This window comes from Cydia amplana, chromosome 22 (assembly GCF_948474715.1).
Source record: "Cydia amplana chromosome 22, ilCydAmpl1.1, whole genome shotgun sequence".
Taxonomy (NCBI): domain Eukaryota; kingdom Metazoa; phylum Arthropoda; class Insecta; order Lepidoptera; family Tortricidae; genus Cydia; species Cydia amplana.
Window position 1 is genome coordinate 4,036,399 of NC_086090.1, and position 14,269 is coordinate 4,050,667.

Genomic DNA, 14,269 nt, shown 5'->3' on the forward strand with positions numbered 1-14,269 from the left:
TACTTATTATAGCGGAATACATTTATACAACAATGAATATTTAATTATGTTGAGTTAGTCTGTCATTTAATTTCATATCAACATTTTAACTAAGTAGTTATCTTTTAATCTGCATTAAATTATTATACGTGAATTATTTGACTGGTTCTTCAATGTATGGCATAAACCTATCCCTGTCCAAGTCATATTCTAATCAAATATGAACCGCGAATTCTCAGCGGCCAGTACGTACAGCAAGAAGGTTATTAGCGGATTAATGTCGCTGATTGGTAGTTATTGACATTATATGCATTTCATCTACACTTAGCTGTGTACGTTAGTGTAATAGAGACAGGCTCTGTAAACGTATCGTCTTATTTAAATGTAGGCGTAATTGTGTATGTGTGCTAATTTGGCCCGAGAATTTGAACGGTAATGTTCCCAAAGGCGGTTTCCAGTTATATGCTTTCACTGCTGTTCACTAACACTGATTAATAGTACATTACTGCAGACGCCGGGAAAGAAGGGCTTGCCGGGTGAGTAGGTATAGACGGCCGACCGTAGGGAGGCCGGATAGTGATACGAAGTCGGCAAGACCTTTTCACGGCTAGGCATGTATAGTGCTTTTCTCAAACATATGCAATGAAATAAAAAAAATCACCACTCAAAAAAAACAAATTATAAATATCAACCACAAATAGCTACACGACAAAAGTTTTTTAATTTTCTTCCAATCCTGCCATAATGACTTTTTTTTTTACGGAAGTCGTCCATATTTCGCGTCTGTAGTGTTCGAATAGACCCTATTAGGGCCATTATACACAACCTGATAATAAGAATCTCAATTTCAATCAATAAAACAAATGCAGAGGATTTTAAATATTGTCTCTGGTGACTTACGTATAGACAAGATTATAAATTTATTCATCAACACATTGAATCATACCACAGACTTGTAATTCTCGCGCTCGCGCTTGACAGACAGCTGAAGTGTGCGAAAGGGAAGCCATCACGTATATGAACATCGCATGAGTGCGAAAGAGTCAGACTACAAATGAGAAAACGTGACCATTTTTGAGTTTGACGACGGCCGCGGACGGCCAAGAGCGTATCACCGTAATTTTCAATTTGAAAATTATACACAAATTCGGAAGAAAACTATTAGATAACGTAATACAATGAAGATAGTGTTTTGTAGTGTACCGGATTGCAGTGTCACGGGGCCAAATAAACCTAGTAAATACTAATTTCAGAGCAATTATGATATTCCGAGCGAAATTTTCTTAACGATATTTTGTAAAATTAACAGCGTAAAAAGTGTAAGAAGCCGGTTTATACAGTTAATTATAAGTTTTTCTTCCCTTGTGTGCTAATATTATATCATATTACTTAATAATTTAAAATATTTTGTGTAAAAACATAAACTGTTACTTTACGCTAGGGCTTGACAAAATGTTCAGATGACAGTATCGATAACTTGTCGGTATATTAATAGCTATAGCTAGTCAAGCAAACCTTGTCAGTAAAAAAACGCGCGAAATTCAAATTTTCTATGGGACGATATCCCTTCGCGCCTACATTTGTCAAATTTGCCGCCTTTTTCTACTGACAAGATCTGCTTGACCTATACGTAATCATTTCTTCACAAGACATCATTAAGATATTAACATTTATAACCGACTTCAAATAATAACGATTGTTATACCTTTATGAAGGTGCCCATGTTTAGCAGTAAATTTAAACTTCACTTTCCAACACAGTAAGAATTAGACTAAGATAAGTCTGTAACGATTTTGATAGCACACGCAGTGCAAGTGTTATTTATACCTACGTCATAATGTCGTAGAATTTTAACGTTGAAAATAACACATTTGAAAAAGTAGTTAATAAAGCAATCAATCACCGACAGATTATTAATATGTTGTAACATGACATCACTATTTTTGATCTCACATAGACAATTTACGCACACACTTCCATTTCATTTTTGGTCGCACTTTTGAAGATTGACAGTTGTTCTTGTCTATTCTAATTCTATGAATCATACAGATTCGTATTCTTAATATCAGTACGTTCGTGTATAACAGGCGTTAACACGGATATTTTGGTCCGATAACCATTCATTCACTAAAAATATAAAAAAAAATATAATTCGGCTGTTTAGCCTGTTCATGGACACAGACCCCATGTTTACATTAGAATTAAAAAAAAATTACTTCCCGGCCTAGGCCTTCAATTTCGTATGAAATTCCTTTACAGTTCTCTGGAGTTGCTCCGCCCTAAACGTGATACTTCGAAGCCTGATATAACGCCCGGAGCGACGACATTTCATTGCATGTTTGAGAAAAATATATTTTCTGTTACAGGAGTTACTGTTAGAGCATGCTGATCTGTTCTATCACTTCAAAAGCATCTCGCCGACCGGCACCATCACTCAAGAGGACATCAAGGAAATTACAGATGTCTTGCAAGACGATTTCAGGTGATTATGGCGATATAAAAGTGGCGGGGTATCAAATTCGTGAACAAACCAAAGGCGAAATGCTGGTTTATCTTCAAGCTGTATGAACTAATGCTCAAATGTGCCAAAAATATTTAGGTTAGTAGATGGGAATCGAGTTCTATCATACTGATATGTGGAAATACTGCGGCGATAAGATACATATTCAGCTGTAAAGGGGCTCACAGATGACCAGTTCGCCGGACGATATCAGTCCGTCAGTTAAACGCACAAGGTGACAGTTCAGAACAACTGACAGGCTGATATCGTCCGGCGAACTGGTAATCTGTGGGCCCCTTAAGCTCCCTAAACCTTTTTGGAATACGGCAGAACATATTTAACTAAGATCTGTGAGGTCCCTTAACCTTATTGGAATACGACAGCACATATTTAACTAAGATAAAGACAGCGAAATTTACTGGGGTACGATTTATCGGCGTGAAACGTCAAACTCAAATTAAGTTTCCGATTTAAGATTAGCTTCCTCGCTCAACGAATAAGCGTTGCAATCCAGCGATGAAATGCTGCCAGTATCTTTGGCACTATGCCCCAGGGGCCCCCTTTAGATATAGATTTTTGTTTTTTAAGTATTAGTTTTAGTTGTAAGTAGTTTTAATTTTAGATTATTTTTTATTTTTAGTTTATACTTATGTTGTTATTTAATATGTTATCGCAATAAAGATTAGTTGTTATCAGGTTATCACATGTAAAACTTTAAAAAAACCTTCCCCATCAGATATAAAATGCTGGACCGCATGGAGCAAGACCGCAAGCTGATGTTGTTTCAACATCTTGGGTTCGTCCATTGTCCTATGCGTGAGCATTGTCCGGCCGGACCCAATTGCCTGGATGCCACATTACCTGTCATACTCAATACCAGAGTCGGGTAAGTCTTCCAGCATGTTTTCTCTCTTTCACACTTTTATTCTGGTATTCCCACGCACATAATTAATTCATACATAGGTACATACATACACACATACATTCACATAAACACGGCATTTACTTACACCTAAATTACTAGCAAATAAATTACAATTACAAAAAAAAAATAGTATTAATGTGTTGTTGGTTTGCGAACTTCACTACATAGTATAAAACAAAGTCGCTTAACGCTGTCTGTCTGTCTGTCTGTATGCTTAGATCTTTAAAACTACGCAACGGATTTTGATGCGTTTTTTTTAATAGATACAGTGATTCAAGAGGAAGGTTTATGTATAATTTGTTACCCCGTGCAAATCCGGGGCGGGTTGCTAGTTAACTTATAAAAGTGAAATAAAAAAAGATACTTGACACCCGTCGGCCAAAACTCCTTGTTGTTGAAGGTCGCTTTTATTGTGAACGTTCGGACTCCGAACGTTCACGATAAAAGAATTAAAACTCATAAAAACCGGGTCTGGCCCTCGGTGTGAAACCAGCTTACGTAAACCCCATTCTATTACTAACCTCGGATGCCGGTTAAATTTTCAAGCCGTTATTATAGCAAAGATCGAAAATATTTTCATTTCGATTCATTGGATTTAATAGAATAGAATAGAATAGAAAAAGCTTTATTCAAAAACGCTTAATTTAAACTTAACTAATAAAAACACTGACATAGATTGGTTATAAAGCGTTCCTGAAATGGTCTCCACTCAGCTTCATGTCAAGGAACCTTTGAAGTCCCCGACGCTGGTCTTCCGTGGAAACCCTTTCGAGAGAGCGCTACTATAAGCTATACAATTTAAATTAAATGTAATAAATAAATAAAATAAATAAATAATAAAAATCATTTATTTCAGACTAAAGGTGGTTAGTACATGGTTAGTGAACGTTAAAATTAAAATCTTATTACTAGTGTTAGTATGACATAAAAATAGACTAACTAAAACTAAAAACTAGGCGATGACTGCATGCAGTCTCTGCCAACGGCTGAGCATGGGGCCGTTTTCGCGCTCCATAAACACGCTCAGAATGCTGTTGGGGCTGCCGCGCAGGCGACGCATCAGTGAAGCGCACCTCTTGCGCATTATCGCCGCAAAGCTGTCAATTTGTGCCTCGGCAAACATACCAGAGGCACTACAAAATCGCGGCAACCCCATCAACACCCGGAACGCGTTATTATATTGGACACGTAGGCCGTTGTATGCCTTCTGCGTATAGTTGGTCCACAGGCTGCATGTGTAGAATGACTGACAGTAGGCTTTGAAAAGTGTAGTCTTTACTTGCACAGTACATTTCGCGAACCTGCGGGCCAACATGTTACAACGGACAGCCAACGACCTACGCTCTCGCTCAATATCCAGATCATCACTCAGGTCGTCAGTTACCCAGTGACCCAGGTACTTGAACTTGGTGACGAAGTTTAAAGGGACATCGTAGAGTGCCAGTAGCGGTACCGTCGGATAACTTTTTCTACCAGCTTTAAAAATCATCACTTCGCTCTTTTTGACATTATATCTGAGTCCCTGGGCCACAGCATAGGATTCGCATATTTTTATCAACCTTCTCATCGAGTCGATTGAAGGGCCGAGCAGCACCATGTCATCAGCGTAACTATAATTGTTGGCGGCGACTCCGTCAATGTGACATCCGGCATAGGTACTGCTTAGCTCCTCGATGAGTTGGTTAATATACAAATTAAACAGTTTTGGGGAAGACAGCCCATCCTGTCTCACCCCACACATCAAATTATAGTCACTCGACATTGTGTTACCCCATCTTACAAAATTACTTTGATGTAAATACCAATATTTAAACAGAGCTATCACTTCCCTAGGTACACTTGTCTCATTTCGTAACTTGGCCCATAATATATCATATGATACAAGGTCGAATGCCTTTGATAAATCCAGGAACACACCATAAACCGGTGTATTCCTACTAGTGTAGTACTGGACGGTATTCTTGAGGGCCAGGATAGCACTCTCTGTGGACAGCCCACGCCGAAAGCCAAATTGGGCGTCATTTAACTTGATATGCTGATCTAACTGGGCATCAAGTAGACCGTCCAGTACCTTGGCAATGGTGGTAGCCAAGGATATCGGCCTATAGTTAGACAGATCAGAGGCATCACCCGTCTTATTTTTGACGATTGGAACTACAACAGTCTGCATTAGTTCATCGGGTAGATAACAATGGTTCAAACAGAGTGTAAAAAACATGGCAAGTACTCTGGGCAGATGTTTTCCAGCGTGCTTCAGGTGCTCAACGCTGAGTCCATCATGCCCCGGCGATTTACCTCGGACCATATTATTGATCACTGATGACACTTGTTTAGCGGTGAATATGACACTCAGCTCGGGGGGAAAGTCTTCAGCGCTGAACTCCTGCGACGCTGGACCCAGTGGCGATTCGACCTTGAAATGACTCTTAAATAAATTTGCTATTTCGGACGAATCAGTCACACCCGCGACGCTCACAGGAAGCCCAGACCTATGGTTGAGTTTGTTAGTAGATTTCCAAAACTTTCCAAAGTTTTTATCAAAATGGTGCTGAGTAATCATATCCATTTTAATCTGTTGTTTATTGTTTTGACACCACTTCAATTTTGATTTGAAAAATCGTCTGGATTCACACATCTCCTCATAAATACGGCCGGCAGCAGGTTTGCCGTGCAATACCCAGGTTTGAAAGCAAAGCCTAGCCCTCCCATGAGCCCCCCGGACATGCTTGTTCCAGCCCGTAATATTCCTACTCCGTCTTACGACCTTAGTATTGTAACTATTCATTGATGCCTCACTTAATGTGCCTATAATACTTCTGTACATATTTTTTAAAATTGTTTTATGACTGCTGTTCATGCAAATTTTATGTGCACATCCATTTAACTCTGGAGGAAAATCGATTTCCCGCAGCTTACAATCACACATTTTACTGAACTGTCTAATTTGAGCCTCATCACGCTCCCCCCATACAACTTTATTACTAACAGGAATATGATTTACAATCTTAGGTTTTATTATGGTAAGATTACATTCCACAAGGAGAGGGTAATGGTCTGACCAGTATGTATCGAATAACACTGACACGCCGTGCACTGTTAGACGCGCAGCACTGGTGGCTAAACAATGGTCCAGCCACCGCTGACACCCGTGCGCGTCACTCACGAATGTGTATGTACTCGGCGCCAGCCTTTCAATATCTAAACACGACCAGGACTGTTCTTCACAAAAATTAATAAGTTCTGTGGCAAAAAGTTCCCCGGGGTGCGCGTTAAAATCGCCTAATATAAACACTGATTCTACACTTTGACTTTCGATTATGGCACTTATTTCACTTAGGCATTCTATAAATTCAATTAAATTATCGTTACAAGCGGTGGGCATGTACACTGAAAATATTAAGACAGAACGATTGTTGGACAGTACCTTGATAGCGGCCAGACGCACACTTCTGCACGATACGACCAGCACATTAGGAAACCGGTCTTTTCTCCATAATAGGCCGACTCCGCCATAGGGACGCCCCCGCAGCACACCAACCGACGTGTCAACAGCTGAGGTACCTGTAGCTGCGAAGCGGTCGTCTATGTTTCCCAGGAACGCTAGGTCATGCGGGAGCAGCCAGGTCTCCTGCAGCGCAATCACATCCGCTATGTTACACAATCTTCTCACACATTCGATTGACCTCACAACATTTTTACAGTTAAACGTAATTAACTTTGTGTAACTACTCATTCAAAATATTTGGTGGCCTCAACACGGAACTGTTCACAGTAGTTGGCTTTTTGTGGCCAAAATCAATAAAACGACGATAGGCAATATTTTCTGGCCAAAAATAAGCTCTGTTTATGCTTGGGAACAAAGATTTTAAAAGCATTGTATTCCTTTTGTACTTTCATCTTCATTTGAGCCACAGTAACATTTAAACCAGATTTATTTTTAACATACTCCGATACGTCAAGTGCAGAAACATCTTTTGCTACTTCATATATATAAATAGGTATTTTGATATCAGCGGCTTTAAATTTCTCCTCACTACTCAAGATAGCATTCCCTCGATTTCCTACAAAGCGATTTCTCAATCTCTTTTTCTGAACAAGTATCCATTCATTCGAGCGAATTTCCTGCTTAAATTCACCCCCGCGCGCAACATCTGCCATTGACGTTTCCTTCGTTGTTTGTGTACGTCCTCCGTTGTTGTTTATCTCGGCGGCGGCGGTTGGATCAGCTGATATCTCCCGGCGCGCAAGTACACCGGCCGACGTAGGGTCAGTCGACGCCTGCACGGGGGGTGGCGGAGGGGATAAGGCGCCCGGCGCACGCGCACGGCCCGGCGGCGACGTCATAACGGCCGTCGCAGGCGAGCGGCCGCTTACTATATGACTCATACCGGCCTTTTCGCGATCACCCTCACAAATTGATAAAATACGACTGCTCTCAGCTGATTGATTTGGTAGGAGACGGGGCGAAATTGGGGATTGCGATTCTGGAGTATTTCCACTTTCCAATAAGCATGACGGTTGCAAAACATCCCGGTAGGTATTTTGATTGTTGCTATCAGACAAGGATACGTCGAAATTACTACCAATCTGGCCATCTTTGGACATCGGAGGCAAGCCAAAGGGTCCGCTATTTAACTGAAAATTTCTAACGAAAGCTCCTCGCTTTTTATTCACATTCCGTTGCATCGATGTATTCGACAAGTTCACTTGAGACTGACTCTTAATCAAATCTACCTCCGACCTCAGCAAATCTAGTTGCTTAACTGTTGCAGATTGTTCTTTTAACGATGTTACATCCCGTTGTAATATCAAAATATCTTTTAACAACTTTGTCACGTCAAGATGATCAAATAGCAGAGGCGGTAGTTTTTGAAGGTCTCTGGCCACAAAAATAGGTCTCTCCTCGGCAATCGTGTTCTTAAAAACCCAAATGATATCATCTATTTCACGAAGTGTCTTTCCACTGCCTTTCCGGGAAATATTTCGCTTTACAGTCGGTAAGGCATCAAATAACAAGTTTTTTGCCTCCAGGATATCGGTCTCCGAGAAAGCACTGACACAAACACGGCTGATAGTATCCTCCGTGACCACATCAATCTTGTTGCTCACAAACGCAAGAACTTCGTTTATCACAATATTGCATATAGCACATTTCACCACTTTAGAGGTCATTTTGCCTCGCACGGTACTCGCAAATTAAAAGCAGCGGGCGCAGGTCGCAGCGCACCGACACATGACCGATCACAATGGCGCGTACGGCGAGACTGATACTGTAATACTACAGCTATACAAATTAAATTAAATATAATTTAGTTAAATTATTAAGACTATTGATCCACAATAAAACTGTAAAAACTATTGACCCGTACAGTAACAGTAAGTCATACTTGTGTTTGTGTTACTTGTAAAATTAGTTTCACAAAGAAAGAAACACATAGGCACACAAAAAGAAGAATTAGCACAGACTTCTAACCACGGTTTTTCTGTACACTTAAAATGATTTTTTTGTAATTATTTTTAAACGATTGCAGTGTGTGTACTTACTGAATTGTTTACAGTTCGCTAACGTCGACCGGCGAGTCGCAGTGCCACGCGGGCCCGCCCGCGGCGCCCTGGGCGCTCACGACTGACTCCAACCAGATCAACGTTATCATACTGGGCGTGAGTATTACCTGGCCCCAATTTCACCACGGTGACAGGTGCGACAATTGTAAAACATCACTGTTGCTGACGTCACAGGCGTCCATGGGCTACGGTTACCGCTTACCATCGGGCGGGCCGTATTCCTGTTTGCCACCATCATTGTATTATTTAAAAAAACAACCCCCTAACCCTTATATTATACCTAAGAACTGATGTAAAAAGTAATGAAATAAATGCATTTGTATTTGTATTTGTAAAACATTATTATATCGGGAGAAAAACAGATATTTCTCTTGCGATGTTTCTGACAATTGTCACAAGAAACACGACAATTGTCACGAAATTCCGACACAACTCATTTCCTGTCAAGAATTACCGACAATTCTTTTGAATCTTGTGACAATTGTCAGAAACTTCGCAAGAGAAATATCTGTTTTTCTCCCGATATAATAATGTATGTAGTAATGTTTTTTTAAATAATACAATGATAGTGGCAAACAGGAATACGGCCCGCCCGATGGTAAGCGGTAACCGTAGCCTATGGACGCCTGGGACGTCAGCAACAGTGATGTTTTACAATTGTCGCACCTGTCACCGTGGTGAAATTGGGGCCAGGCGTGTCTCACTCCGCGATTTCGTCGCTTTGCTACAGGTAGCTAAAAGTACATCCGTCCGGCCCCAATTTTGGGGAAAGCCATAACCTAGCGGCCATATCTGTGCTGATCGTAACAGACACGTTGTGTTAGAGAGTGAGTCTTCTGTACTTAGTACTATTATTTATTCTGTGGTATTACTTGATTCTGGAATTTCAGTTACGATAATGTAACTGTGTGAGATTTTTGGAACGAAGTACCTTATCGGAATGATAATGTCATGATAAACCGCTTACTATCAGGCGGGCTGTATGCTTTTTTGCCACCGACGTCGTATGAAATAGTTATTTTCGATACAAGTGCGAAAAAGTGGAAATTCGAAACGAGTGGCGATAAATTAAAACACGACCGAAGGGAGTGTTTTAAATCGACACGAGTTGCGAATTATCTATTCGCACGTGTATCAAACAACTTTTTACAGTACATATGGCAGTTTAAAGTTTTGACATACGCACGAAAAGTGCTAATTTACGGAAAAGTAGCCCCATATGTAGTGTAAAATAATTTTTAACATTGCTTTGTCTCGTACTTTTTCTACTGCTCTTTACATAAAGGGCTCATTCAGACGGTGCGAAAACTCATGCGAGTTTCATTACATTGCGTCATTGGATCGGTCGGCTGAATTGATGTAACCCCAATGGTCCGCAATGTAACTAAAATCGTATACGAGTTCGCGCGCCGTCTAAATGAGCCCTTCATTTCAATGTTAATTTCAATTTTCAATTATCAATAATATCTACTAGACATTAATAAATTTGTGCTATTAAAATTTAAATTACAATCTCCTAACCATTGTTATAGGATCTAAATTATACAACTATTTCATTAACACTGTCTAGTACCTAGCATAATTATTTTAGATTTAAGACTATTGCTGTGCCCTACCAGGGCCCATGTGAAACTTACTTTTACTATGTAACACCAAATGTAACTACCATGGATGCAATAAATAAACTGATAAACTGATAAACTGATTTTCATCTGTTAAGGTGGAGGGTGTTGCGGGAGAGTTTGGCAAACGTCTGCTGGCTGGTTGTGACTCAGATAAAAGGGTGTCCGTACAAAATCAGTTATGGCGCGTCGAGCAGCGAGTCAGGACTGACGACTTTAGCGCTGAAACTACAAATATCGATGATTTTACACCTAATGGTAAGTGCAGTCTTATTATTAGTACTTACAAAGCGTCGTCCCTCGGTTCAATGAGTTGCTAGGAACTGACTTTGAATGGCACCAGTCGCTTTTCGGTGATTTAAAAAACATTAACAAACTTGGCTAATCTCAATTTTTCCCACTGTGAGGGAAGGTCAGTTGGCGAATGTTTTCGAAAAAACTGCCAACTTGGTGAGGTTCCCCTAATACATTTATTTACTTGGCTCATAGAAAACCGGCCAAGTGCGAGTCGGACTCGCGCACGGAGGGTTCCGCACCATCAACAAAAAATAGAGCAAAACAAGCAAAAAAACGGTCACCCATCCAAGTACTGACCCCGCCCGACGTTGCTTAACTTCGGTCAAAAATCACGTTTGTTGTATGGGAGCCCCGCTTAAATCTTTATTTTATTCTGTTTTTAGTATTTGTTGTTATAGCGGCAACAGAAATACATCATCTGTGAAAATTTCAACTGTCTAGCTATCACGGTTCGTGAGATACAGCCTGGTGACAGACGGACGGACGGACGGACGGACAGCGGAGTCTTAGTAATACAGTCCCGTTTTTACCCTTTGGGTACGGAACCCTAAAAATGAGGTAGAATTATAAATGCCCATTACTTTTTATGTACCTAATTTTCCACAGGTTACTTCTGCGTGTATCAAGATCAGGAGTCGTTCGAGTACATTCGCGGCTGCGCCGAGAAAACACTACTTTCCAGCCTAGAGCAGGAAGACAAACTACCTTTCCAAGTAAGCATTACTGAGACATACCATAGAGATATAAGTAAAGAAAGAGTGGTAACTCCATACATCAGTTTTCTTACCAAAACGCGAGTTATTTCGTAGTTGACATCTAGCGTCAAGTAGCGGACCTTATCAGTACTGCTAGTTGACAATAGATGCCGCGGCAAACTAAAACTCTAATGCTCAACAATTTTCAGCTAATATTATAACCAGATTCATCGGAAGTTTATTTACAACTCCTTCCGCTTATAATATTAGTTGTAAATTGTTTTAGCAGTACATTTTTCGTCAGTAGCGACATTTGTGACATCTGGTGTCAAGTAGCGGTACTGATAATTCCACTACTTGACGTTATATGTCGACTACGCAATAACTCGCGTTTTGCTAAGAGGACTGATGTATATAGTTACCACTCTTTCTTTGCTTATATATCTCTATGGTCATACTTATATTACAAAAAATGGATTGTAATTATATTACGATTTCTTTTCTAGGGTTTACCGCTTGTAGTAATGTTCGTTCAAGACGAAGGCATGGATAAAAAGGAGATTATGAGGCTACAGGAAGAGGGGCAGAATCTTGCTGATAAGTAAGTTTTATTGACATAGTTAAGGTGACAGTCCATTCCCAACCGCAGCTGCACTACTGTTCATTTTACTATGGAAATTGACAGTTACAGCGACGCGTTCAGTACCAATAGTGCAGCTGCGGTCAGAAATGGAATGTCACCCTTACAGTTATAGATATCCAAACATTTATACTCTAAAATCAATTTCGTTTTGTTTCAATCTCATAAAATTCGCTATGAGTTCCAACAGATAGTAATAACTGTCTATCTGTCAGACTCCCCCCCCCCCCTTTATCTCCGAAACTACTGAGTCTAAAATTAAAAAAAAAACATAAAATAGTTCTTTACCTATAAATGACAGGAAAACCTATTAGAAATGTGCAGTCAAGCGTGAGTCGGACTTAATTTATATTTATTTATTTATTTTATTTATTTGGAAATTTAATTCAGGCAACAAGGCCCATATTACAAATACCTTACAGACTAACATACATATGTATTTTATAAACTTAAAACTAAACACTAGCTATTAATGGACGGAACCCTTGGAACGCGAGTCCGACTCGCACTTGGCCGGTTTTTTTACAACTTACGCATATCTGAAGATAGCTAGAGTGTATGTACTTTGATCAGCCATTTATTCCAAAATCAATAAAACAAATAATGGCATTATTGAAAAACCAAATACCTATTTGCGACTGATTCCTTACTTATTAAATATATCAAAAAAAAAACAGGTCACTCACGTATTTTAAGTCGAAAACGCTCGACATGTTTCACTCCGTACCGAGGAGTATCATCAGGAGCTTGCGTTGCGTTGTTGATTCCTGGTCCAAAATTAATTTCTTTCCTTATTTTTGACCATGATTGCGGACAGAGTTGATGGGCTGTATATAAATAACTGCTGCATGACTCATGTGCGCAGGAATAGGTGAGTGGGCAGATTTTCTTTATACTGCTCTTTGAGAGAATCTGCCTATTTATTTATGAGAAACAATTTTGTATATACATAGTAGTAGATCATTTTGTATATTATACTAACATTAGCCTTAAGATAGATACTGTCACTAACACATTGAATTGATCCAAGTTGGTCGCAAATACACACACCTCATTCGGTTCTCGTATGCTATTTTATTTTTACTATCATTTTCTTTAATTTAATGAATGTTTTAATTAGGTATACAGGATTTTGACTCTTGGAGACCCTATACATCTCTAAGGATAATTTGATTAACTACTATATATTGTAATCTTTTAGTTATGATGACACTTAGAGACATTTACATCTCTAAATAATTTTTGATTATAGTTTTTGTATCTTTGTTTTTTTTCATTCAATACTATTGTTATTGCGTTTTTTGTAATTCGACATTTAGAGGCTTTATACATCTCTATGTTAGTTTGATTTGATATTTACGGCTTAGTTGTATTTTATAATTATTGATGTGTTTTTTTTTGCTGTATGTAAATTCCATATTGACGTGTAAAAGTGCCCTTGTGGCCTATTTGCTGAATAAATGTTGATATTTGATATTTGATATTTGATATAATAAATGAATTTATTTATTTATTTCCAGCCTCCACTGCTCATACATGGAGGCTGCCGTGAACGAGTTAGGCACCGAAGCCCTAACGTCAGACGCGATCCAAGAACTAGTACGTGCCAACAGGGAGAAAGCGAGCTACGCCCATCTCTACAGAGACCTTATTGTATGCTTCGACTCTGATATACGGTAAGTTATTGAAAGAATAAAAAAAAAATCTTTATTGCTTTAAACCTTAAACATTACATTGTTTACATTATAAAATGTATTAACATTATAAAAAAAAAAACAGGTTAGGTTTGTAACACATTTAGGTAGTGGGGTTGAGCCTCTGCCTCCCGAACTAGGTCCGAGCCTGTGACCTGACTGAATAGGCACAGAATAAATAATAGTACTAAGTACAGAAGACTCACTCTGTAACAAAACGCGTCTGCTATGATCAGCACAGATATGGCCGCTAGGTGGCGACAGCGCCACGCGCGGCTTATGGCTCTCCCCAAAATTGGGGCTGAACGGATGTACTTTCAGCTACCTGTAGCAAAGCGACGAAATCGCGGAG

The 14,269-nt window shown here is 39.5% G+C and overlaps 1 protein-coding gene across 1 annotated transcript in view; it reads left to right on the top strand.

Moving 5' to 3' along the window:
• LOC134658395 (rho GTPase-activating protein 190) overlaps positions 1 to 14,269 on the top strand; it is a 68,120-nt gene that overhangs the window by 21,051 nt on the left and 32,800 nt on the right. Inside the window, exons 13-19 of the mRNA XM_063514079.1 lie at positions 2,346 to 2,461; positions 3,216 to 3,365; positions 8,963 to 9,065; positions 10,690 to 10,849; positions 11,495 to 11,601; positions 12,090 to 12,184; positions 13,744 to 13,899. Coding sequence (XP_063370149.1) covers positions 2,346 to 2,461; positions 3,216 to 3,365; positions 8,963 to 9,065; positions 10,690 to 10,849; positions 11,495 to 11,601; positions 12,090 to 12,184; positions 13,744 to 13,899 — 887 coding nt within the window. The remainder of the gene's footprint in view (positions 1 to 2,345; positions 2,462 to 3,215; positions 3,366 to 8,962; positions 9,066 to 10,689; positions 10,850 to 11,494; positions 11,602 to 12,089; positions 12,185 to 13,743; positions 13,900 to 14,269) is intronic.